Source organism: Osmerus eperlanus, chromosome 28, assembly GCF_963692335.1.
Source record: "Osmerus eperlanus chromosome 28, fOsmEpe2.1, whole genome shotgun sequence".
Lineage (NCBI taxonomy): Eukaryota > Metazoa > Chordata > Actinopteri > Osmeriformes > Osmeridae > Osmerus > Osmerus eperlanus.
Genome location: NC_085045.1, coordinates 3,995,063 through 4,021,015, shown reverse-complemented (window position 1 = coordinate 4,021,015; position 25,953 = coordinate 3,995,063). Strand labels below are relative to the sequence as shown.

The 25,953-nt window shown below is 41.8% G+C and overlaps 5 protein-coding genes across 5 annotated transcripts; 3 read left to right on the top strand and 2 right to left on the bottom strand.

Annotated features, from left to right (window-relative positions):
• Positions 1-417: 417 nt before the first annotated feature.
• smarcb1a (SWI/SNF related, matrix associated, actin dependent regulator of chromatin, subfamily b, member 1a) lies at positions 418-3,228 on the top strand. The gene is made up of 9 exons (XM_062454386.1): positions 418-529; positions 767-878; positions 1,000-1,129; positions 1,235-1,372; positions 1,489-1,616; positions 1,726-1,892; positions 2,017-2,207; positions 2,568-2,699; positions 2,822-3,228. Exons 1-9 carry the CDS (start codon positions 446-448, stop codon positions 2,859-2,861), a joined length of 1,122 nt encoding a protein of 373 aa, XP_062310370.1. The 5' UTR covers positions 418-445; the 3' UTR covers positions 2,862-3,228.
• On the bottom strand, positions 3,153-15,440 carry mmp11a (matrix metallopeptidase 11a). The gene is made up of 15 exons (XM_062454074.1): positions 15,110-15,440; positions 11,206-11,471; positions 10,043-10,186; positions 9,754-9,950; positions 9,147-9,382; positions 8,768-8,972; positions 8,136-8,396; positions 7,423-7,529; positions 5,973-6,077; positions 5,588-5,653; positions 5,421-5,494; positions 5,158-5,251; positions 4,543-4,738; positions 4,182-4,272; positions 3,153-4,051 (listed from the first exon to the last, which is right to left on the bottom strand). Exons 1-15 carry the CDS (start codon positions 15,221-15,223, stop codon positions 3,940-3,942), a joined length of 2,268 nt encoding a protein of 755 aa, XP_062310058.1. The 5' UTR covers positions 15,224-15,440; the 3' UTR covers positions 3,153-3,939.
• Positions 15,441-17,694: 2,254 nt separating this feature from the next.
• gstt1a (glutathione S-transferase theta 1a) lies at positions 17,695-19,532 on the top strand. The gene is made up of 5 exons (XM_062454809.1): positions 17,695-17,883; positions 18,300-18,387; positions 18,493-18,649; positions 18,778-18,954; positions 19,186-19,532. The coding sequence occupies exons 1-5, from the start codon at positions 17,772-17,774 to the stop codon at positions 19,384-19,386; spliced, it is 735 nt and encodes a 244-aa protein (XP_062310793.1). The 5' UTR covers positions 17,695-17,771; the 3' UTR covers positions 19,387-19,532.
• Positions 19,533-19,791: 259 nt separating this feature from the next.
• On the bottom strand, positions 19,792-20,793 carry LOC134014894 (taste receptor type 2 member 40-like). Its single transcript, XM_062454073.1, has one exon. The coding sequence runs from the start codon at positions 20,758-20,760 to the stop codon at positions 19,792-19,794; it is 969 nt and encodes a 322-aa protein (XP_062310057.1). The 5' UTR covers positions 20,761-20,793.
• A 984-nt stretch (positions 20,794-21,777) lies between these two features.
• On the top strand, positions 21,778-25,774 carry p2rx7 (purinergic receptor P2X, ligand-gated ion channel, 7). Its single transcript, XM_062454147.1, has 13 exons — positions 21,778-22,088; positions 22,358-22,505; positions 22,614-22,685; positions 22,765-22,837; positions 23,125-23,221; positions 23,432-23,512; positions 23,641-23,782; positions 23,870-24,006; positions 24,155-24,245; positions 24,419-24,484; positions 24,578-24,682; positions 24,815-24,922; positions 25,043-25,774. Exons 1-13 carry the CDS (start codon positions 21,970-21,972, stop codon positions 25,526-25,528), a joined length of 1,725 nt encoding a protein of 574 aa, XP_062310131.1. The 5' UTR covers positions 21,778-21,969; the 3' UTR covers positions 25,529-25,774.
• Positions 25,775-25,953: the final 179 nt, after the last annotated feature.

Genomic DNA, 25,953 nt, shown 5'->3' with positions numbered 1-25,953 from the left:
ACAGTGCCCCTTAAAAACTCGTTCCATAGGGCTGCGCTTTACCATTGCCATCTGGTGGTTTACTGTGAGAACTACACTTGTAATTCTCACTAAGTTTTAATGAGTATCTGTCAGTTTTCAGAAATAAAATCGGTGATTGGACTGTTAAATTATTGTTCCTATATTTGAATGGGTCGGCAGGAAAGGGTTAATAAAGCTGAACATCCCTTCGTTTAATCATTTTAGTTTGAAAACTTAAAAATAAACCTGTCACTTTAAAATGTTTTTGAAGAATTTACATTGGTACATATTTCCAGAGAATGTCTAATATAGAACAATATAACAACTAATATATCCTTAAACAGGCTCTGATATTTCTGTCCATATACATACGTCATTTTGCAGCGCCAGGTCATTTTGCCTATGCGCATGCTCAGCTGTCAAGCTTTGTTATTGCATTTTCAATATGGCGCTTAGTAAGACGTTCGGTCAAAAACCTGTCAAATTCCAACTTGAAGAAGATGGAGATTTTTATATGATTGGATCGGAGGTTAGTACGTTCATCGGATACGGGAAATAACTATAGTACCAAAAATCTTCATTTTTAGGATCATCTATAACACCGAAAGCAAGCTAACGTTTTAGTTAGCTTGCTAAGCTAGAGGCTAATGTTATCCAGCTAATTTGCCTAAAGGACACAAATACCAAATACAAAGTTAATTGTTATAGGTCATGGTTGGTTTATTATATCTCACGCTTATTCGTTTTTATCGGTTTCAAATTTTAGGTTGGAAACTACTTGCGTATGTTCAGAGGTTCACTCTATAAGAGATACCCCTCATTATGGCGAAAATTGGCTTCAGTGGAGGAAAGGAAGAAAATTGTGGAATCTTCTCACGGTTAGTTGACTTCTTTTTTAGTAAGGCCGTTAGACCTCGGAATTATGACATTTTTATTGAGGAAGTACCTACGTACACAAAGCATTCAGGTTTTTTATTACTCTGCTTTACTCTTATTCAGATCATGGTTATACAACCCTAGCCACTAGCGTGACCCTACTGAAGGCGTCAGAGGTAGAGGAGATCTTTGAAGGAAACGATGAGAAGTACAAAGCTGTTTCAATCAGTACAGAACCACCAGCTTACCTGAGGTAACCCGTCCTACACAACTTGAATGTTTCTCAGCACTCGTCACAAGTGGGGGATGTCTTGATTTCAGTAACAACTGACATAACATTAAATCATTTGGTCAACAGGGAACAGAAGGGAAAGAGGAACAGTCAGTGGGTCCCCACATTACCCAACAGCTCCCACCACCTGGACGCTGTTCCCTGTTCCACGACTATTAACCGCAGTCGCTTAGGTCGTGACAAGAAGAGGACCTTCCCTCTCTGGTGAGCAACAGCCAATCAAACGATCTAGCCCAAGTTCATACTTTGGTACGCGATTATGACAAAAGTCATCGTTTGAGAAGTAAAGACAAAAGGGAATAATGTTTCGGTTCTTTCAGCTTTGATGACCACGATCCAGCTGTGATCCATGAGAATGCCACACAATCTGAGGTTCTGGTTCCGATTCGCCTGGACATGGAGATAGAGGGGCAGAAGCTTCGTGATGCATTCACATGGAACATGAATGGTGGGGCTGCTTTACAACCAGCGTAGTTCACCATGTGATTGAAGTATTTCCATGTACACTCTATGGCACTTAATGTGCTTATGTACAGCATGTTCCTTGAACGTTGCAGAAAAGCTCATGACCCCAGAGATGTTTGCTGAGATCTTGTGTGACGACCTGGACCTCAATCCTCTTGCATTCGTCCCTGCCATCGCCTCCGCAATTCGTCAACAGATCGAGTCCTACCCCACCGACAGCATCCTGGAAGAGCAGACCGACCAGAGGGTCATCATTAAGGTATGACCTTCACCTCATCCCCCAGTGGGACCACCGACCAGATGTAGGTGGGGTCATCTAGCAGTATTTGTTGTCAAGTTTCACCGTCAAATCTTCATTTCTCATTGCCATATTTACTTCTCAGCTGAACATTCATGTGGGAAACATCTCGCTGGTGGACCAGTTTGAATGGGACATGTCAGAGAGGGAGAACTCGCCGGAAAAGTTCGCACTAAAACTGTGCTCTGAGCTGGGCCTGGGAGGAGAGTTCGTCACCACCATTGCCTACAGTATCCGAGGTCAACTTAGCTGGCACCAGAGGACATACGCCTTCAGGTAGGACAAACTAATGCTGGACACAAAGTTTCAAGTTTGCATCTCTCATCATATCTCATGTCAGCCCTGAGATATGAAGAGTTTAGTTTTGGATGTTCTCCTAGGCCACAGGGTGAAATGCAAAAAAAAGTTGTGCCGACAGTATTGCAAGAATTAGGTGAAAGATATCCTCTTTGGTCAGTAATGGTAACCTCTGGCAAAGTTGGATGCGCGCTTCTATTCAACATCTGGAGTATTTCTAAACATCCTTTATCCCCTGCTAGTTGCAACACAGATCCAATAGTTTGAATGTCTCACCACATTCCGCAACTGTTCCTTGATCTTGCTGGACCTCATCGTTCCCTGCTGCTTGTGTTGCAGTGAAAACCCTCTGCCCACGGTCGAGATTGCCATCAGGAACACAGGCGACGCTGACCAGTGGTGCCCACTGCTGGAGACACTGACAGATGCAGAAATGGAGAAGAAGATCCGAGACCAGGACAGGAACACTCGGTTAGTGTTTCTCTGCTTTTTTGAAATTAAAACTTGTGTCATCACAGCTTCTGATGTTGTGTATTAAAACTTGTGTTATCACTGCTTCTGATGTTGTCTCTCCGTGTTCATTGGTTTTCCAGGCGAATGAGACGACTGGCAAATACAGCCCCAGCATGGTAGTAGATGCCATCAGTTATGACCTCCAATACAAACGAAGGCCATCTGACGAAGTTTGAAGCGGTTGGGATTTGCAAAGCTAACAGACATTCCTTCAGCAAGTTGACCAGAGCAGAGCAGTCATTTGTTCCCCCCCCCGCCACGCCCCTATTTTGTGTTTTGTTTGTTTGTTTTTAGCAGAGCCTTGCTATGAGCACCTCCCTACCATGTTGTCCCTTCCTCAGTGTGGGGACACGCTTCCCCTTCTGACCACAGACTCTTTTGCCTATAAACAAAAGGCGAAGACACAAGAAATCTCAGAGAATATATGTTGTATTTGTTGTCTTTTTGTACATTTGAATAATTAAAATAAATGAGTAAATGATTTTGATTACCTTCCAATTGTAATTATTATTTAACTGATTGTTTTAATTATTTAAAACCAACAAATATTTTTTATCTCCATGTTACCTGTAGAGTATTAGATGCTTGGGTCATGCTTACAACATTCAATGTGACCCAGTTTTGTGTTGTTGTGCTAAACAGTTTCTATTTTGGCCCAAGTGTGTTACACCACAAAGGCAGTAGTTGAAAAGTGCAGACCATGCAGGTTCTCTAGGTAATAGAATTCCAAATAGTCGGCAGATTTACGAATGAGTTCAGCATAACCAGAGGGGCCTTGTATATTGACCTCACTGGGAATGGCGAGAAGCTAAATCCACTGAAAAACAATTATTTAGTTTTGTTCTATTTTCCAAGAACCAATATGAAATGATATTACTGCATCTTGGTAATGTTTTTGTTGCTATTGGACACTGAGAAATTCGATTGTATCTGCCTTAACACCTCAATTTTAATGAGACACAAGGCATGTGTTTAGAAATACAACAGTATTATATATAGTTGTTGGTCAAGTCTGCAATCTGAAGTTACATTTCCTTGTAGGTGCTTACTGTAAGCAAACTACAGTAGTCACCGCCTCCTCTGTTAATCAGCATTCTTCATGAGAATGTAATCTGACTATCCCGACACTCTTTGCTACTATGAGAGGACATGGAGAATATCCCTGGGCATAGTGTTTAGGAAGGCTGTACTCATGCTGCTACTCATTGGGCTCTTCCTCACCACCTTGGTCTTGCCACAATTCTCTGTCCTGCTCCTCTGGTAGAGGAGAGTACCCACGGTCCTCGTCAGGGTTATCGAGCCAGGTCCTACTGAAAGAAATGTGCCCATCACCTGAAGTGTCAGAAGGAAGAACGCTCTCTGCAGCACCATTTTCCCCCCGAAGCTAGGATAGCTAATAAAACGAGGCAAGTTGCTGCAGCAAATCAATCTGATACTCACAGGAGTTCAGGCGTCCTTAGAAGCTTCCTGCCTCCGGGCTGCTTCGGAAACACATCCTCTAGGAAGTAGTACATGTGTCCAACTCCGATTCCTGACGAGGAGGAAGAGTTAAAGTATGTGGTAATGACAGACCTGGGCTTTAACATCTAAATCTACAACAATGAAACTAGATTGATCTACTTCCAAATAATGTCTAGCTGGTGATTTTATTAGATTTTTGGTAATTGTATTATTCATTATTTAATTTAATTCATGTCTGAAACTACTAGGTAGGTAAGGACACAACACACCTGTTTTATTGCCTGCTTGGTCAAAAGGGACCTGGAATAGCTTTTATATACACAGATGACCTTTGACCTACCTAGAAGGTCGACCACAACAGAGTTTCCAAGAAGCAGTGAGAATCCCATGAGCACCCAGGGGAGGAAGGGTGCCTGGAAGTTAAGAAGGCCAAAGACGTTCATGCGTATGTGAGGGTTCCTCCTACTCCACACATACACTAGCATGATGGTGAAGGCTTGGCCCAGGAAGAAGAGGTTGGCAAAGAGGCCAAACAACTGAAGGCCTCCAAGTTAAAGAACGTCACATGACAAAAGTTATACAACTACAGTTCGTTCCAGTTACCACCTGTTGATGAACCTAGGATCTACACAGTAATTCCTACCTGACAGATGTAGTTGAGAATACAAATGGTAAATAGGGGCATGTTGAAACACAATCAAAATGCCAACCTTATATTACATTACTTATAAAGTTAGAATTCCCTATCCTTACAGAGAAAAACAATGGTAAAATAGCTATTCTTCACAATAACAAACTCATAAAATTCCACCAAGACCATTGCACAATATTATTTAAGTCGTTAAACTGCAAAACAATTTTACACAATATTATTAACCAGGAATGCACAGCCAGCTGTGGGGATATACCCGCTGAAGACCATGGTTAGTCTGTGAGAACTGTAATATAAGGATACAGTCATGAGGACACCTCCAAATAGGAACATAAATACAAAATCTGCAGTGCGCCCACGAAAAGATCCCTCCTCCAGCATGCGGCAGTAACGATAACTATACTGTATGTCAAGGTTGGGATACACAATCTACCTCATGTGAGAACCAGGGACTAGGGACTTTTGGGAAAATTATAAATGGGAATAAGTACAGCATGACTCTGGAGTCAGTAGGTGCAGCTACTGAGAAATAAATTTGCTTCACACATTTCAGTAATCAAAGATACAGAAAGATGATGTTAAACAAAAAACTGAAACCAAGTGAGCCAAAAAAAAGAAAATTTGTGATTAAACGCCAAATCTGTAAAACAGAAATAACAATGTGTCACTCACATATAGCCTAGACGTGATTATTTAGCAGGAGGTACTGATGCTCTGACATGCTCGCTCTCACCTGGTATCTTCTAATAATAAGGTCCGGGTTAAAATAAAGCTGAAAGGGGGTGATGACCTCAAGTTGCTGTAACCAAAAACAAACATACAAAACAGTGAATGGAATAATTCCTAAACTCAAATAAAGCCTTAATTGCACCTCACTAATTGCCTACCTGTGAGTGACTTATCGTGCACCAATGTCTTGTGTGTCCGTTTTAATGAATGTAACTAGTTTAATATTTGTGGTACATTTTGTGACATTTGTGGCTATATCTTTCGACTACTAACACAGCAGCGGCTAAATATTGGCTTTGAATTACTCGTCGGATGCGTACTTTACTTGATCGACGGAGTGGCGTTTAAATTCAGTGTTAACAGCTCTCGCATGCATCTCGTTCTCTTACCACGGCAGCTGTAGTCAGGACACAAGCTGTAGTATAAACTCTGGTAACGGCAGGAATCTGGAAATATTCTTGAGTGAAGCTGCGGGCCATGGTCGCAGATGAGAACTAGTTCGTGCGTATGATGTCTGACTGAGATACATTTGTGTTGACTGTCGGTTCGGCATCGGTTCGGCAACGCCTGCGGTGATGTCGAAGTAATATCAATGGCCACCCTTTCTCAATTGACACGCCCCTGTATTTAAATTGGCTCATCAGAAAGTATCAATTGATCAGCCACACAGACAAAAAATAACTCAAGTTAGAATTTATTTGTACCAAAACATAGTACAGAATTCATACATTTACATTTACATAGTAAATGCGCGATGGAAAACAAAACTTAAAAGTACATAACATAAAGAAAAGATATATAACGTTTGATTACAAAATATGTGAAAATACTTTTCCTTAGTTACACCAACATTTCTGAAAGAGAGATTGCAACAAAATAAAAAGAATATGTTGTTATCTGTAAAATAAGGCACTGTAGATGTCAGTGTCCAGCACTGACTGACTGAACGAATGACTGACCCTGGAGTGACTGTCCTCATGGCTGTCTAATATAAAACATTGATATCCGTCCATCCCTCATTGGTATCCTGTGAGGATATAGCACCACTGTGATATGTAAATACTTCATAATGACAGCAAATATGGTAGGTTTGCCTTAAAAATGAAAGTCCTTCCCTTCTGGAAAATGGTCTTGAGCTTTTCTGTACCTAGTTTATAGGTCACAATCTTCTGCCCTCTACTGGTACTGAACTGTAGATGGCAGGCACTCTCTTCTGAGATCTTGACCACCAACAGAGCTTGTCTGTTGCCCCCAATCACTGACATGACCCATGACAACAAGAATCTGAGTTTTCAAAAACCTAAACAAAACAGATGCATGGTTACTCAAGTAATGCATGTCAGAAGGATTCATTTTCAAAGTTTTCCCACTGGGGTTTTGCCCCCAACTTAACAGCACAACAATGTGCCAAAATAAATATGAGTTTAGCTGCACATGAAGTCTCAACTCTGAGGAAAATTTTGATTTGTTTGTCCTGAGAAGAAGAACTAGTCAAATGTGAAAATGATGAATAAACCAGTAAATCAAATACATACGGCATCTTAGATGGATCAAACTCTTGGTTGAGATCCCTACAGAACTGGAACCCAAACCTAAAAATCTCACTTAGCAAATATTCTGTTCATCCACATTTTGATGAAGATAAGAAATCCTCTGGTCTTGTAAAATCAAACAGATTTCGATTTTTACAGGGTCCCTTGCAGATGTACTGGTGGTATTCCAAAAGCGGTTCAAGGCACTTCCAGTCTTTAAAATTTTCAATTTAAAGATCAAGGTTGGACATTATGGCTCACCACTGTAGCAAAAAATATATATTATTCATAATATTCATGAATTTCTACAACCAAAAAAGTCCATGCCAACATAACGAGGGTATCCCTCCAGTGAGTTCATCTGTACAGGATCACATTTCCAGTATTGCCTTCCTCTTATAAAGTGGGCGTAACCTGTAAATAGAACACATCCTTCAGTTCAACAGAACAATCACTATGATCAAAGGACAGCAAAGTCTCACTTTGCTGTCATTTAGCAGACGCTCTTATCCAGAGCGACTTACAGTAAGTAGTGTACAATACCACACTTATGGTACATAAAGTATAAAGTACTGAGTGAGTTAACCCACAGTCACCTTACTTCAAGTTGAGGCAGTGACAAGTTATAGTGTCAAAAAAATCCCATACATGACGTGTTTGTGAGCCTACTACATTACATTTACATTTATTCATCTAGCAGACGCTTTTATCCAAAGCGACTTCCAAGAGAGAGCTTTACAAAAAGTGCATAGGTCAATGATCATAAACAACGAGATAGCCCCAAAACATTGTGGGTAACCAAAACATGAAGCATACATTGTGAAAAGCAAATAAGTGCCAATGGGAAGAAACACAAGAGCATGTAGTTCAACAAGTTACAATTAAACAACATGAACCTCAAAAGTGCAAGAGTGTACCTGTAGGAAAGCAAGCAACAATAATATAATTCAAAGTGAGTACAAGAAGTTAAATCAGTTACAACTAACCAACAAGAGACACAACCTCTCTTCTATCGCTCACCGTATTTGTCCTGGAAAGCTGCATCCACGTCACTGGGGATGCCATCCCATTCCTGCATACTGCGGGGGTAGATGGAGTCCACGCGTTTCTCCAGGGGACTGAATCTCCAGTAGCTCCCAGACCTGAAGAAGTAGGTGTTGTAGCTGCTGTCCTGTCCCCAGCGCAGCGCTGCCTGGACGTGAGGCACCGAGAGGCCCAGTCTCTGGACGGACTCCGGCCCGGAGATTTGCGTTTCTCCATCAAACACCCAGTAGTTCTCACCTGCCGCCACAAGAACAGAGAGGATCATCCAGCAGATGGATCTGCTGTGGGCTTTTAAGGATTTACGCTCCGCTTGTGAAATACTTGATAGATCTGTGAGCTCCCGTTTATCAAGCGACTTGACGCTATTTGTTTTCACTTGAGAGTTAATCTAGGTAACCTTAGTAGATATAGTGTTCGAGGCAAGACAAAAGGGCCATTCCTAAAGTCTGATTCAACTGTTTTCTCTATATCTGTCTATCCTTTTGTGTGTCTATCTGTATATTCAAGTTAGGGCTTGTTGGGTCTTATTGTACTATTTAAATTACAAACCAGTGTTTTATTTCTAAGAAATCACAAACCGCTGTGCAGCATGCCAATGTCTCACCCACCTTGGAAGAACCATATATTCCCTGATTGGTCTTCAAAGGCAGCATCAATGCTCTCTGGAATCCCCCTCCAGTGTCGTGACGCCAGTGCCGGGTAACCCCGCTCCAGACGCCCCTCCCGAATGCGCCACACATAGCGTGACTTGAAAAAGAACAGCTCTCCACGGATCATAGACACAGCATCAAAATCTGTCTGGCAGGCGTCAGGCTAGACACAGACATACAAAAAGTGTTTCAACTCTTAAGTCTGGAACTGCACATACAGTACATGGCTTAGTCAGTTATATTATATATATATAGCCTTTGTTGTGTCTAATGTGTGTGTCGGTCTATCCCAGCACAAGGACCAGCACCCTTACATCTAGACTAGAGTGACACTCACAGTGCTGCTTATGATCTCATTGTTCTCAGTGCTGATTTGGGGTGGGGGTGCAGGTTTGGGAGGGACATGAGGACGAGATCCATACAGGTATTGGATCCCTCGCTTGTCATCCTCACTGAGCTGCAGAGGATAGGAGAAACTGTAGAAGGCAGACATCACTGCGCCCGGTTCTCGAGAGTGCTGCAGGCCCAGGACGTGTCCAAACTCATGGGCCGCCACCTGGAGGAGGTCTGTGCCTGCAGTGGGATCAGAGAAGTCGCCCTCCAGAGAGTTTACAATCAACGAACGAACCACACCAAATTAAATCAAAATGTACACGCAAGCAATGTCACAGAGGGCTTCACATACGCCCATAGAACTGCCCCTCAACCAATGTAAACCCTCGCGTTACTCTCACCGAGGCGGCATTGAGAGGAACTTTCTAGTGGATGTCCAAGAATTACAAAGCTATCATTCAGTGTCGATGTGACCCGGCATAATGTTAGGGAAGCAGTCTTCATCATGACAGGGTCACTGCAGGGCACTCACACAGTCATTTCCCTCACAGTGTCTCCCAACCGTGACTGTAACTTCAATACAAATGATCACACCAGACCATTTCCCTCACAGTGTCTCTCAACCGTGTCTGTAACTTCAATACAAATGTATGTGACCACAAAAAAACACTCACCCATGTTATTGCCCAGTGTCCATGACTCATCATAGTCAAAATGGATTTCTCCCTCTCTGTGTGTCTTAGGGAAGAATGCATGGGCGAGAATGCCTCCGGGGCCGTCAAAAGGCAGGTTATCTCCGTGCCAGTACCTGGAGGTTTATATCGGCTAGGTCTTCACATTGAGTCTTTAAGTCTTCAACACTTGTTCAAAGTGAACACATTCAGCATGCGGTGCCCGTACCTGGTGAAGTCGATGACGATATCAGTCTTTCCGCTCGGGACTTCCGTGAAGGTGAGAGGAGTGACTTCGCTCCACACTCTCAAGGCTTCCTGCAAGACTCGACGCACCTTGTCCTCGCTCATCTGCCAGGGGTAGCGTACGATCCTGGAGGAGATATTCATCATATAACACATGCAGACATCAGATTGTAAACCACACACGTGCAAACACACAGACATGCCCTGAGTCTGCTCAGACACATCAGAGACCACCGGCTTCGTTCGTTCCACTCGTTTGATATCAAACCTTCAAATCTACAGAAAGGCTTGCTGTACCTAGACCCTCAGGCTCTGTAAGGTAATAGCGTATCATGGTCCTCCTTCTCTTTCACTCAGTGTCTGTCTTGTAAAACCACCCAGCGTGTTATAAAAGTAAAACACAGTATCCTCGTATCATAAACATGGCACCAGTTCATAAAAGGAAACCGAGATTTATAGCAAGTTAATAATTTCTTCATAACTTCTAGTCCATATCAAACGCTGAAATAACTCCATGGAGTGATGAATCTCTTTATTGTCAACAGTGGATTAGCCTTTCCTAAAGATAAAGACAAAAACCATAAGCTTGCCTTCCACAGGACTGTATGAGTGCCCTGCAGTGACCCTGTCATGATGAAGACTGCTTCCCTAACATTATGCCGGGTCACATCGACACTGATTGATAGCTTAATAATTCTTGGACATCCACTAGAAAGTTTTTCTCAATGTCGACACGGTGAGAGGAACGCAGACTGAGAGGCACCAGACACTCCTGCTGAGTGTCTCCCGAAGAGGCCAAACCAATAACGTTGCAGCTTGCTACGTTTTAGAGACACAACTTGTTTACGTTTGTTTCCAGACCCAAACTTTGATGACAGGGCACCTCCCCCTCCCTTGTAACACAAACCATAGGCTTCTGAATGAGAGCTATAGCCAAAAGGGGCGATATGGTAATCCTCGTGATAAATGGAGAGTATTCTCAAGGACATCATGTACCACTCCCATCTGTTTCAAATATGCTTAAAACATGTCAGAAGAATTGATGGTCTTTCACCTAAATCAAGTTTTGAGAAAGTCCAGATTCACAAATAATTACAGTCATTACAGCATGTGCTCATACAGTAGGTCAGATAATCATCTCCTTACTTGTAGGTCAGGTCATTCCTTTCCAAGCGGCCCCCGTACAAGACAAAGCGCTTCTGTCGGTGTCGCCGGCTGGGAAGAAACTCCTTCTGGGTGGGGAAGTCTGGGACACCACACCGTGGACGGTTCAAGACCCGGGAGGTGTCGGTTGGTGGATGGGCGGTGTCAGGGTTTCCGTTGACGACAGATGCATCTTTGAGCAACTCCTGGACATGGGGCCCTCTTCCTCTCTTTTTAAAGTCATGCAGATCAGAAGACTGGTGCCAACCCTTTAAAAGAAGATGTTTTCTGAGCACCATTAAATGTTCATTAAAAAAAAAAGTAGTCATCAGCAAGCTTGTTATCAGGTTTCTCTATTCGGGTGAGATTTGAGGCCCCTGTTGAAAACCAGACATGGGTCCTAATGGGAGCCTTGGATATATATAGGGTAAATAAAACGGTGGAATTTAGGACAACATGCCTAATTCCAGCTTTGCTTTTCCTTCAACTGGCTTCACGTCTCCTAGTATATACCAGACTTGAAGTGGGCACGAAACCTGCTGCACAGCCAGTATCATTACAGATAGGAACTATTACAGTAAATATCGCCCTGCAGAACTCAGAGGAAATGGCCCTCCTCATTATCTCAAGAGCAAATTACAGAGCCACACTGTTGACGGCGCTTTTCCTCCGCGCCTGCTTGAGGTGGTATACTTCAAGGTCCTTTACTCACTTTTGTGGCTTTATAATCCTTGAAGCCTTTTTTTTTTCACTCTCATAAATGACCAACGGTACTTTACATTTCCAATTACACGGCTACCACATGCATGAAAGACCAAAACACGAAGCACATTACATTCACAACAACCAAGCATGTTCTTCTTATTAAACCGCTTGCCTGAAATAAATCCTCATTGTAAGTCATAGTCTTAAGGGGAAATACTGTTGAGATGAGCCAGTCTCCCTCCGTCCTGTTCTGTGAAGCTGAACTGGTATGGTGTTGTAGGATAACGGGAACAATGCCCAGCAGGATTCATGGAATGTGCAGCAGAGGTCTCAGTGCGAGAGGGCCTTAACGGGAGTTATGTGCCCCTAATCATGGGAGGAATACTATCCCAAAAACCCTGAACCTGCTCTTGCATTGCAGTCTGTAACATGAGGAGGTTACTAATCAAATTCTGAAATGTTGCATGTACCAAACTACAAAAGAAAAGGGGCCTGTGTTGGCTTTTGGTCTACATTTACATTTAGTCATTTACCAGACGCTCTTATCTTACAGTAAATACCGGGACATTCCCCCCGAGGCAGGTAGGGTGACGTGCCTTGCCCAAGGACACAACGTCATTTTGCACGGCCGGTAATCAAACCGGCAACCTTCTGAGTAACAGCCCGATTCCCTAACCGCTCAGCCATCTGACACCCCTACAAAACATGACTGGTATTCTGCAGCAGGAGTTTTTTTTCCAAAAGACTATAGTTCAAAAGAATATAGTTCTGCAGGTTGTTGACAATAACCAACATCCTGTGGTAAGTGAAAACACAGCTACACCTCAAGTATAGGTTGTGATGTGATCACTGGCATTGCCAAAGGGGCTAAACTACAAATACTTTGGCAATACCATTCTAGATAGGAGTATCAATGGAGATAAGTTACCGCGATAGCACTGGTCCCCTTTCTGTATTGCAGTCAGCTTCTCACTTAATTTCAAAGCAGACAGAGGATATCCTGAGAATGTAGCAGAATGTTCCAGAAAGCCCTGAGAGGCCCATACGTTTCTGCTGACTTTGCATGAACATAAACTATTGATGAAACACAAACCCGGAGGGCGAGCCTTTGAGCCATTTGAGAAGATTTATCATTGTGCGAGGGTGTTTGAAAGAGGAGAGGGGGGGTTCATTACATGTATAGACACATATAGCTTCTGGTTACAGTGATGACAAGATCTATGAGATTTTACCTAGAGGATCTGACAGAGTGGTATTCAAACAGCAGAGGTAACATGTCTGTACAAGATGCTTTGGAACTGTATATCTATCTCTAACAAACCCCCAGACATAATATAAGAGATGGGCTCCTTCTCAGGACACTATCCAGCAGTCTAGCTAAAACCTGCACTGACAAAGTCCTACCACAACCCACACGCTGCATGTGGGAACTAAATTACAGATTCAGGAAACCATGCAACGCTCCAAGCACTGAGTGTGGAGCTCGAAACTATTATGATGCAGGGGAAATTGGCTATACATGATTTGTGTGGACACTGGAGATTCCAGATAACATCTTAATTTGAAGGGTGTACTGTATATTCCAGTCTCTAAACTGTTTCACTGGAGGAGGATTCCACTGATGGTTTGTTGGTTAGATGATATCAGTAAATACCTTGCAATCTCGTCTCCTTATCGTCTTAATCCAAAACATCCATCAGCAACACTAAGCAATGGGAAATTATCCAAATCCACTTGAAATGTACTTAACTCTTATCTTTCCTGGCAGGCTGCCTCTTCCTCTAAGACCGTAGCCTTCCAGATTGTTTGTCTGTGGAATTCAGAATCTGAATGGCTGACACCACTGTCACTGTGTATAACCTGATCACAGTTTAGCTGTCCTCTGAGCTCTTCCTCTAAGTGAACAGGGCTTTATAGTCTGAATACATAACTGTTAAAACAAGCATCTTCCAATGTGTATGAATCCACGGATCTGCAGCTGTGGGCCAGATTGTTCAGCTGGTGGAAGCTATGGGAACCGAAAGCGCTCTCTGATGTCACCTTTGCTCTCACGGTTTGCAGCAGTGGGTTTTGCCAGAGGACAGAACCAGCAGGGCCAAACAGGAAGGAGAATCAAGGGACGTGGATTTTATTCACAAAGGGAAATCCAAACAGTGAGCCATCGCGTTCCCTCCATTTTCCCTGAGAGAGCAAACAGGCACTTTGTGTATCCTGACCCAGATGCCACAGACAGAGAAACTTGTCTGTGCTTGTATAATCACTCACTCTTTTGTCAACAATGAGAACAAATTGACAAAACTACAGATTTGATTTCCAGCTCAGTCATCAAGACACATAACATTTGATTATCATGTGTTGTAATCCCATGTGCAATTCATGCATCAGAATAGATGCTTTCGAAAAAATATGTGTGTACAGTAGATGTACAGTATGGTATTATTTTATATCTTACTAGTTTATTGTATTAAAGCAAACCAGTGCAAATCATTTGAAGAGGCTTCTCCCCTTGCTTCATGCACAAACATTACAACATGTATAACTCCTTAAATTCCTTAGATTTGCATGTTATTACGGTGTTCTGTCGTGCTGACACAAGAACTCGTTGACCTCTAATGTATGACCACCTGCTTCTCTTTGCATCCCACCATAGACGCCTCATTCCGCATTTAAATCCAATGCATTATATTGTCGTGACCAAGACTTGTCTAACCCATCATGGAATAGATATTTTCGAGAAATAGATGCTTTATTTAAATTGATCATCATAACAAGGTTTTACGACAAAAACGTGCCATGATATTTGCACATCGGACCTAAAATAAACACAATAAGTAATGATGTATGAATGCCGGAAGAAAAAGGAACTAATCACTTTAGATCTTTGGGCGTGAGTCTTAGTTACTGCGAGGAAATGTTTGTAGTGCCATATTCAGAAAGCATCAAGTTCAGAAAGCATCAAAACACTCCACAAATAGAGATGTGGTAGCCCTCCGACGTAAAGAAATAACGTTCTGCACAGGTGAACTGACCTTTACAATCAGTTTGAGAAGTTCAGATTTAGTCAACCTGAGCTTTTTTAGTTGATCTATAAAGCAACATGTAAACTCAAGTGTTTCTTCCCTGAGATAAATTGAGATTAAATACCATTATAGTTGAACTACACATGTTCAATAAACTGAAAGATTATATTTTCTTCACTTACCGGTGCAGCTTTATACCTGCTTGTTCCACGCATTGGCAAACAATGCATGCTTCGTATGCATTGCAGTGCAAAAGCGCAGCACACGAGGAGACAGGTCCGCATCATCATCATCATGTGGATCCGTGGACAGCTTGGATGAGAAAGTCCCGCCGTCTGAAGGCTCCTGCCCTTGCTGGAGCCGAGGAATGACGGGAAGCACGGCGTCTAAAGGGTCTCTTATAGGTTCCGATTTCTTTGTTCTCTTTTTCTTCACATAGACTTTCTTTATAGCCTGGAGTGATAATACCACTTGTTACCACGTGACTCTTAACCCGTTTTATGCTGTGCACTTGAACATGGATTCAAAACAGATGATATACCCGAGGAAGAAGGATAAGGATGTGGATATTCTACATTTAGGCTATTTATAAAAATAATGTCTCTGAAATACCCCTCCCGTACAATTTAGGTAACAACTTACAACAAGTGCATGAAAATAAACTATTTATTTGTCACTTGCTGGGATTACTGGCATTAGAACAGTGAGGCTTGAGTGTGTTATCACAGCTGACATGCAAAGCCTGATTATTGAAAAAGTAATATTGACTCAGAGTATTGCAAGCCACGAACCACAGTGGGTCTGTTATCAAATGAGGGAGGAGTTTGAGTGTATGTATGTGTGTGTGTGTGATAGAGAGAGAGAGAGAGAGAGAGAGAGAGAGAGAGAGAGAGAGAGAGAGAGAGAGAGAGAGAGAGAGAGAGAGAGAGAGAGAGAGAGAGAGAGAGTGCGTGCGTGCGTGCGCGAGAGCATTTTAAGGAAAATATCAACAAATGAATTTGGTACTTAACTAGAGAGATGCTCTCACTAAAGCTTGTAAACTGAAACCAGTAGTGGTACTGAACAAGAAAACAATGACTGCTGTGCAATAAGTATCAACACCTGAATCTACATGGATTATTCCATATTGAACATTGGACATTATGAATGAAAATAAGCTGCTTATCAGATGCCGAAATTATATCTTGTCTGAAGTGACTCTGATTTCTTTGTACCATGTTAATGATTAAGCATTTGTTTGTAAACTGTGTGCAACATTGCTCTCCAGTGAGGTCATTGGTTGTGTGGGGGGCTCATTCCACAGAGAAGGCCATAAAAACTGGTAGACATTAGACCTTGCTGCGTCCATCTGTCTCAAATGGCAGAGCCCAGCATGAATCCCATGGAAGCCATATATTTCCTATCTTTGAAAGTCACCAAAATCACACAACCCTGAATGGAGAATAGACGTCAATCCTCAGTTGTTTGATATTTAAACCAACTGTTCTAACTTGTTTAACGTTGTAGTATTGTATTTTAGTACTATTCTGCATCAGAACTAATTGTACAGTATTTATTGCTCGTGTGATCGAATCATTTATATATACATATAGGACTTGACCTTTCATATATAATTCAATATAATTATAAAAGATTATTTTCTTTCTTAATTTGGCAGTTAGGAGTGAAACATTGAATCTCAGCGTGTCTCTTAAAGAATCAATGACCTAAAAAAGTGTTTCATGTTTCTCATGCTCAGCAAGGGGTTTATGTCAGCTTTACCCCTCAAAACAAAGACCACATGTCAACTAAATGTAAACCAGAGCTAAGGCGTTCAAGCAACCCATTGCTAAACTACCTCATCTCATTGGTTGGAGAGAGGGTTATGAAATGTTGCCCTAGGGGTAACTATTAGCCCTCTGTCTCTCCTCCAGACTGACCTAGTCTGACCCTCTGTGGGCCATACCACAACAAAGAGGCTAAGGTGACTTTAGTTGGGTGCCTCGCAGAGTGGTTCTCTCCGCAGATTAAAGAGATCAAACCATAATGGAGGTATGATAGTAATTTAGGTGTTAGTGATGTAATATGCAGCTTTTGCGGTGACTTAATTGTCTATGCAATTCTACTTCTATATTGACATGGGTCAATTTTCCACTTTTCCGTTCAGACTGAAACATAATGATGTCATCGTTTGAACATTCTCATCATGTGTTGTTTTCTGGCATCTTTAACCAAACCTTTTAGAAAGTAACACGTTACGTGACAACATTTTTAGTTCAATGAGGTAACAACTACATCGATTTTCATATTCTGGACCTTTGTTCAACAAACATTCCAAGTGGAGGTGTGGGAGTTCATATTGACTCACAGAAACCTGGTCTGATCACTCCCCGTCGTCTGGGCTAGGTTAGAGAGTCTGGACTTTAGTCCGTCTAACCTGCATGTGACAGATCAAAAATCAAATACACATGAAATTCTATAATGTTATGTCAGTATACTTTAACGACCTATTTTGTTTATGGAGGAAATACTATTCATCAAATGAAATTAGGCTATAGAAATGTCACATGCATAATCCATTATGTAATGTAGTAAGTGGAGTTGGTTAAACTCAATAAACCTATTAATAGCAACAATGAACCATAAATTAATTGTGCTACTTCTTAGTATGTCTTCAAATTCACAACAATATTTACAAAACTTTTCAAACGCTAAGCCCACTCAACCAAGACTTTAACCTTACATTGAAGTGTCGTCATCGCTTAAAATCAGTCGCGTTCAAGGGGAGGGGCACAGCTGGAACATACAGAGTTGCGGTAGCAGTGTCGAAATTCGGAACACAACATCTCCTGCATCTAAAAGAAAATGCCGTTGGAATTGTATCTAGATCTCCATTCTCAGCCATGTCGTTCTGTGTTTCTGTTTGCCAAGAAAAACGACATTCCGTTTGAATTCAAGTTTGTAGATCTTGCCTCAGGTACTACGAGAAATATAACGGATTGTCTCACAACTTTATTCAGAGGATAGTTCTATTGTCTGCTTTCATCAACCTACAGATACGTATGAAATAGATGTACTATTTTACAAGCCATTAAATTGATGCAGGATTTATCTTTATTTAATATAGTTTACAGACGTTGTGTTATAGTAAAATCTGTGGTCAGATATGTTTAGCATAAGTAACTTATAAGTAGGAAATCTCTGGTCAAATACTTTTAAAAGTAAGTACTTGATCGAAGTCTAGACTAAATAACCGTCTTGATTGTTAATATTGCTAAAATATGTTTAGTTAAGTACTATTACTATATTTTTGATATGTAACAGTCAATAGAAAAATGTATTTTGTCATTCTACTTTTACTGCTGCTGTTTAAATATTTGAATATTATTTTAGGCCAGCATTATGGTGAAGACTTTGGCAATGTCAGTGTGGTGAGAAAGGTCCCTGTCTTGAAGGATGGAGACTTCATTCTCACAGAGAGGTAAAGAAAGAAAAAAGCTGAGCAAAGCTTCAGCACCGATACCTTAACCCAGAGTCACGTTTTTGGCACATTCCCTTCATTGTGTGGTTTTCTTTGTGTGTTTAGTGTTGCAATACTGAAGTACATGGCAGAGAAATTTAGCACCTCAGTGTCAGACAACTGGTATCCAGCTGACCTGCAGGAGCGAGCACGCGTTAACGAGTACCTCGCCTGGCAACATTCAGCCATGCGAGCCCATGGGTCAAAGGTGTACTGGTTCAGGGTAAAGGCTGTTTTTTAAATGCTTGAGCCTGATCCCTCTGCCTTGTTATTGATTGATGAAATGTACATAAAATGAAGAAGAAGAAGGCTGTAATGTTCTTGCTTTGGTTGCTTCTTACTTCCTGTCAGGCCATACTTCCCATAATAACTGGGGCAGAGGTGCCTAAAGAGAAAATGGATTCTGCAATGGAGGACTTGACACAGAGCCTGAAGGTGTTTGAGGAGAAATTCCTCCAAGACAAACCCTTCATCGTTGGAGACCAGATCTCCCTGGCTGACATTGTTGCCATAGTAGAAGTCATGCAGGTAAAATTAGTCCACCAACTTGAGTTTTTCTGGGAGCTTTACCTTGTCTTCCTTGAGGGTTTAGGTTGGATGAGGGGCAGTTCTATGGGCGTATGTGAAGCCGTCTGTGACATTGCTTGTTAAAAGGGTTATACAAATACATTTTGATTTGATTTAGTAAACACTTATATCAATGTCTTAGTAGTTAGGATCCCTTGTCCTTTACTTAAGGTTTTTGTGCATGTTTTGCAGCCTTTTGGGACTGGCCTGGATGTGTTTGAGAGCCGGCCAAAGCTCAGTGCCTGGAAAGACAGGGTGAAGAAGGAGATTGGTGAGGCTCTGTTTGATGAGGCTCACAACAGTCTCATGAACGTGGCCAACCTACCACAAACCTTTGAGAAAAACGGCATGCTGGAATTCCTCAAGCCACGGATTCAGAAGATGTTCAACTGAATTGATGATGATGGTATGGTGATATAATGGTGTGATGAGGGTATTATTATATCACAATTGAAGACATTTTTGTGACATTATTTGATAGCTTTGGTTTATTGTGATAAGCATTGCATTTCCTGTCAATAAATCTGAAACTCAATCGACTGGAAGTATGTTGATTTATATTTCCTGGGATGATATTAAAATTATATTCAGACAAACTCTATATCAGCATCTTCAAACAACAGAATTGTCAATATCAAAAATAATCAGATAGGGTACTGGTACAGATAAGACACACAAAAACCAAACTGCTAACATTTTATAATGCTAACTGTATTTTGCTTTGTTAAAGAAATAAAAGACAAAACACATAAATGTGCATAAAGAAAACCAGTTACGTTGATAAACACATCAGCCTACTTACGCCGCTCTAGTTTCTCTGCTCTTTTCATCTCGACTCCGGACTAACGGCTTTGATGGTTTCTCACAACAAAACAGAACACACAGTTTCTCCCTTAGCGACTTGTTGGAGATGGTCAACAGAACTGCAGTTGCACTGCAATAGAAAGAGTAACCCATAAACAAATAGTCTGCTGTGAGCTGAGAAACAAACAGTGAATATAAGAAGAAAAGGCATATGACGGACAGAGTGACAATGTACACCCCAACCAGGGCCACAGTGAGCCTGCACACAAGGACGTAGGAATCTGTACTCTGGAACTCATTCTGCTTTTTCCTCATGGACATAGTGTGTTTGCAGAGATGAACCACCATCCTGAGAGAGGTCGGTAGCATGACCATCACAGGGAACAGAGCGAGATAGCAGATAAACATCAGCACATAGAGGTTCATGTTCATCCATGAAGGGAATAACGGTTTCCTTATCACACAAGTTATGTTCTCCGTGAGAGGGGTTATGGTGGTTTCGTTGCGGTACGTCAGAGAGAGGAAGGGTGCGAACATCACACAGGAGCTCAGGACCGTCAAAACGAGAGTCGCATTGATGATGGTCGAGATGTTGTTCTTGATCGTCCCAAGTAGAGCAGAGGAGAAGCTGACGACCTTCATGCAGTAGAACACGCTCAGCCAGGCGATGGACCAGAAACTCACGCTGCTGCTGGCCAGCCACACATACAGGACCACACAGAAGAACATCGGCAGTTCCTGCCAGCAAAGCAGACCCGTCAACATCATCACGATGATGCCGAACGTAGAGAGGAAGAGCAGCACGTTGCTGAAGGAGATGAACAGGATGGCCAGACTCGATGTCTGGAGGCCCCTGGAGTTCCCGTGTTGGACCACAGTGGCCACCAGGTTGAAGATGTTCCACAGCACTCCAAAGAAAAGCAAGATGGCCATGCCGTAGAATTTTAAAGTGAACAGAACCATTGTTGTTGATTTGGAGGAAGGAAACGAGGCTGACTGAAATCCAAACGATTGTGAGGAAAAGTAACGTCTGCCAAGCATCTTATAGATTAATTGGAATTCCTACATGCAAATGTATTCCTGTGAGTCATGATGACCTCCTGAACTGATGTAAATGAAAGATCATGTCGGTTGCTACTAAGTAATGGTCTAGTCCGTAGCAAGATTTGGAAAACACAAATTAGTCCTAATTATTCGTGGCCATTTTGCTTTAATGAAAAAGAAAGCACACAGCGTGACAAGGAGAGCAATACTGAATATGCTGTGTTGTATTCAGGGTTGGTTTTGATTGAATATATTTGTGTTACATCATTTGTGTTCCATCTCTTGTTATTATACCTCTACATAGCAACATGTGGTTGTTCTTCCTGATTTATTGCACATTTGACATAGGTGCACCTCTTGTTGCATGACTCCTTTAAGTCTATTCTTTGCTGCAGTGCATGTAACACCATATCTTTTTCCAAGCATGGATTTGTTTACAGACCAGACAGTAATTTACCTAGAGTTCAAGCACCTTCTGGGAGACTGATCTAAAAATTCTGACCATGGAAATTAAAGGGAATTTTTGTTTGGCTCATTTGGCTTGCTGTATTTCCCTATTCAAATTCATACCGTTTTTTTTTTTCATTTCTTTTTTTGTGCTCATCCATTTGCTTTATCATGCCATTCACAATTCAAATGACAGTAAGCCATTTGGGAAATCCTTCAGATTTGGAGGGTGTCAGAGGACATGATGTAGGCCTATGTGTAGCTTTGACCTTGCTGGATAATTCCAGTTCCAGTGTAGGCTTACACCATGTTCAACTTAACAGTGGACGGACAGCGTTCAGTGATCAAACTAGCCTTTAAACCATTTTTCCAAGGCCAATTCTAATTTCCTAAAGAGCGTTGTAAGAAAATTTAGATATAAAGAGTCAAAATTGACCATAAATAATAAATGCACAATGATCACTTTGTTTACATTTGGCGGTTCAAAATCTGTAGGCTGCAGTCAACTCTACAGAAAGAGGAAGATTGTGGAACTCCCGGCGATGAATAAGAGTGGGCTTGGTACAAAGCGAGGATGGAACTGCAGCAGCTGCAAGACTACAAGGACATGTGACCCTCACAGGAAGGAGACTTCAGAATGAGTCAGAACACAACAATTCCATTCCATCTGAATTGCCCAAAATGTCTTGTAAGCTGATAAACATTTGCGAATATGAAACCAATAAACTTGTCAGAATTAAAAGCGTTCGACTTGGGTCGCTGAAATGGACACTTAACGGAGTCATTCTGCTATTCATTTGGTGAGTATAGCTTGCACATATAAGGCATAATAGAGCCTGCTGTGGAAAAAACGGCCAAAACGCCCCGGCAACATCTTTGTAAACATTTGTATGAAAGGCTGCATAAAACGTTATTGCACGGTGACCTAAACAGTACGCCAATTGTTTGTTATTTAAATGCAAAAGTGAGACAGATATCACACTTCATTATGTTTATGTTTATATAATTGTCTTGATGAATATATATGTTTGTCAATCTCAACCCACTATACAAATGTATACATTTGCAGTATAATGATGCTATGGAACAAGGAGTATCAAGAATATGACTTTGTGGTCAGTTCGGTCACTACTAAGGTCAAGGGAGTGGCCTTAACCAACCTGCCAGGCGTTGGTAATATAGTCTGGGATGTGGTTGATTACAGTGGTCCCTCGCAGGTATGTATGTCAGTTTGTACAAGAAGTGTGAGGATAAAATATTTCCCTTTATAAATTGTTTACATGCATTGTTATATGGCTTTCACCTTTCCAACTTTTCTATAACAGGGAAAGAATTCGTTTTTTGTGGTGACCAATGTGGCTATCACAAATGATCAGAAACAGGGAAAATGCCCAGAGGTAGTGTATCGTAGCAATAGTTTTCTTCTGATAAATAGAAACAGCAATGCAGTAGGTGTCATCTACATTTATTTTACAGGTCCCCCCTTATGGAGAATTGTGTCGCACGGACACGAACTGTGAGAAAGGGTTCTCAGACCAGCATAGCCATGGTATTGTCATTTTTATGAGTTGCCTCTAGACTACTGAGTTATAGCTTTAGTTCTTTCAAGAAGAGGAATTTGTCAGTGATATGTTGAGATTTGAAAGGATCTTATCTGCTCTCGGTCTCCATAGCATCCTGCAAGATTATTCATAAATTCATGTTTGATGAACAGAAGTACTAGTAAATGAGCAGACTAATGATGAATAGATTAGAAAAAGACATTTGGAGTAGTTAATCACTAACAGTCTCCTAAATGGCGTAGAAAAACTCTGGGATTGTTGGCTTGCTTTGCAGGGGTTCAGACAGGAGCATGTGTGAAGTTTGATGTGACGAGGAAGACATGTGAGGTGTTTGCATGGTGTCCCATCGAAACAAAACCCAAACCTCCAAGGTAAGCAACAGAAGTACTGTTGTTTTCAGTACAAGGTACAAGGTGTTCATACGGAACTACTGGGACTATAAATCTCAGTTCCTATTTGGTTTAGGAAGCTGGCTCAGTTGATTGCAGATTACTGTTGATATACAGTTAATGGTGAAGTTAATGGTTTCACACAAAATACTCAATTTTAATTTATTTGAAGTAACGTGTCCATTTATGCAGGCCTGCTCTCTTAGCATCGGCTGAGAACTTCACAGTCCTCATCAAGAACGATATCAGATTCCCTGCCTTCAATTTCATCAGGTAAAATACATTATGGGTCGCATACATTTCCCCCCCGATTCCAATCACTGATCAGCGTTTTTAATATACTGTAGGCACTTTCACCAGGTTCTTCAAAGTGTTCCAGATGACATTTTTTTGCTTCACAGAAGGAATATCCTTCCTTGGATGGACTCTACTTACCTGAAGGGCTGCCGGTTTAACAAGTACAGAGACCCCCTGTGTCCTATCTTCCGTCTAGGTGACATAATTCAGGAGGCCAAAGAGAACTTTTCACAGATGGCAGTAGAGGTGCGAGTTTTTGAAATCCCATCACTTGTTTTTTCTAGTTCATAGGCCCTGCCTCTTTACACAACATTTGCTTTGCTATGTCTATAGGGAGGTGTAATTGGAATCCAGATTAACTGGGACTGCAATCTGGATGGGTTTTCTCAAAACTGTCTGCCGAAGTATAGCTTCCGCCGCCTGGATGAGAAGGAGGGCAACCGAACCCTGTACCCGGGCCTCAACTTCAGGTAAGAGTGAGGCCACAGATTGTTTGATGTAAGTTAATCATTAATAACATAACGAGTATACTATCGTGTGGCATTGACGAGTAACTCTTGGCAAGTGACATTTTGTATTTATTACTGCCTGTTTGCTTGTTTGTAATTGCATTATCAGATTTGCAAGGTACCACAGAGAGAATGGCATAGAAGTGAGAACGCTTTACAAAGCTTTTGGGATCAGGTTTGATGTCATGGTCTTTGGAAAGGTTTGTGTACTGTATGTTTCAGGAAATACCACTGAATTGAACAATAACATATGGAAATATATAATGTCAATCCCCTGTCCAAATTGCCTGACAGTTATGTCCAAAGCCTGATTGATGTAGTTAAATAAGGTTGTGTAACAGTTTGCTGTTTCTCTGCTCTGTGTTCTGTTTAGGCAGGAAAGTTCAGCATAATTCAACTTATCATCTACATTGGATCAACCCTGTCTTATTACGCTCTAGTGAGTTTGAAAATCTATGCTTACCTCACATTCAGAATGTCTACCAACGTCCTGAACGAGGAAACATTAACCCAAAGGTTTATTTTCACCCAGACTACTATTATCATTGATTGGTTGATTGGGACCAGCTGCTACTCTAGAGAAGCCAGACAGGACTACTCTGAAAAGAAGGTTGAGTCTGTCCGGGACAGACAACAGGTGAGACGAGGGGGTCATTTCCATTATAGCCTCAGGCACGTTCATCCTCCAGGCTGGAGATTTGCATTCGGTCTACTGAACGTTGAATGGAAATGTGTGGTTGAGGCTTTGAACAATGATGTTTTGTTTCAGTGCATCCTGTGTGTCTCATTTGTGGACGACGACAATATTAGAGTGGTGAAAAGATCTCATAAGAAAAGCCTGCAAGATGTGAAACCCATCTCAATTCACCAAAGCCAGGTTTGCATACTGTTCCTACTCAAGGAATCCTTAAAGCTAACTGTCCAGTATGTGCAGTGTAATCCTCAGTGCTGTCATTCGATTGGTGTATGAACAGATATATTGTGGTCTGGTTGCCAGGAGGATGAAATGCACTTGAGAGCCATGGTCGGCACACTGCAGCCCGGGTCCAGCGTAGTCAAGCAGCCCCAGCAGGTGCCTCACAGGCCCGGGTGTCCGTCCTGGTGCCTGTGTGGCTGCTGTGGCTCCCCCAGCCTCCCCGCGGAGCAGCTGTGCTGCAGGCGGAGCAGGGGCCGATGCATCACCACCTCCCCCCTGTTTGAGCAGCTGGTGTTGGGGGAGACTCTCCTGGAGGCTGTGCTGCTGTACAGGGAGCCTCTCTGTGAGTGGGGCCCGGAGGACAGGACCCCCGCCCTGCGCCACTGCGCCTACAGACAGTACATCACCTGGAGGTTCGGCTCCCCTCCAAAAGAGACACGTCCTGTCATCCCTAGTTGCTCTGTGTTAAGAATCAGAGGGGTGTACCCCAGTTCGGATGGGCAGTACAGTGGACTTCTGACCACTAAAACTGTTACAGTTCGGTCTGGCCATATTACTAAACTTTAGGCAATGATGTTGTCGAGGTGCTACTGCGAAACTATGGCTAACACCAGACCTTAATCTCTTGCGTTGTGGATTGTGTTGATGTGACTTTTGTGCTAACATTTAGCATTATCATTAACATTCTAACATTGCTTTAACATGCCTAGCATATAATGAGGTGACATTTGTATCGTAATTGTTTATCTTTTAAATAGTTTTACATTGAAGTGCATCTTTTGATCACAAATAATAAATCTAACTTCAACAGTTTTCCAGTTTCCCGCTTCAAATTGTCTGTCCATTTGCAGTGTATATATAGCCACTCACAAGAGCATTTTTGCGAATAAATATTTTATTCAAATGAGTTGTACATTTGCACATTTATGAACCACAACGCTGATTTGAATGTTATATTTGACACTGTAAACTGAAGGTTGTACTCATACCTC

Excerpts from the sequence above, each read along its gene's own strand:
- LOC134014894 (XM_062454073.1), bottom strand. The coding sequence starts at position 20,760 with ATGGTTCTGTTCACTTTAAAATTCTACGGCATGGCCATCTTGCTTTTC.
- mmp11a (XM_062454074.1), bottom strand. The coding sequence starts at position 15,223 with ATGATGATGATGATGCGGACCTGTCTCCTCGTGTGCTGCGCTTTTGCA. Across the intron at positions 8,973-9,146 it reads ATGAGATCATAAGCAGCACT|CCTGACGCCTGCCAGACAGA; the intron begins GTGAGTGTCACT and ends GTCTGTGTCTAG. Across the intron at positions 4,739-5,157 it reads TTGGAGGTGTCCTCATGACT|TTGTTTGGCCTCTTTGCCAA; the intron begins GTATCCTTATAT and ends GGAGGCCTTCAG.
- p2rx7 (XM_062454147.1), top strand. The coding sequence starts at position 21,970 with ATGTCTTGTAAGCTGATAAACATTTGCGAATATGAAACCAATAAACTT. Across the intron at positions 23,513-23,640 it reads CCTGCCTTCAATTTCATCAG|AAGGAATATCCTTCCTTGGA; the intron begins GTAAAATACATT and ends TTTGCTTCACAG. Across the intron at positions 24,923-25,042 it reads TCTCAATTCACCAAAGCCAG|GAGGATGAAATGCACTTGAG; the intron begins GTTTGCATACTG and ends TCTGGTTGCCAG.
- smarcb1a (XM_062454386.1), top strand. The coding sequence starts at position 446 with ATGGCGCTTAGTAAGACGTTCGGTCAAAAACCTGTCAAATTCCAACTT. Across the intron at positions 1,130-1,234 it reads GAACCACCAGCTTACCTGAG|GGAACAGAAGGGAAAGAGGA; the intron begins GTAACCCGTCCT and ends TTTGGTCAACAG. Across the intron at positions 1,617-1,725 it reads ATTCACATGGAACATGAATG|AAAAGCTCATGACCCCAGAG; the intron begins GTGGGGCTGCTT and ends TGAACGTTGCAG.
- gstt1a (XM_062454809.1), top strand. The coding sequence starts at position 17,772 with ATGCCGTTGGAATTGTATCTAGATCTCCATTCTCAGCCATGTCGTTCT. Across the intron at positions 18,388-18,492 it reads GACTTCATTCTCACAGAGAG|TGTTGCAATACTGAAGTACA; the intron begins GTAAAGAAAGAA and ends TTGTGTGTTTAG. Across the intron at positions 18,650-18,777 it reads CAAAGGTGTACTGGTTCAGG|GCCATACTTCCCATAATAAC; the intron begins GTAAAGGCTGTT and ends ACTTCCTGTCAG.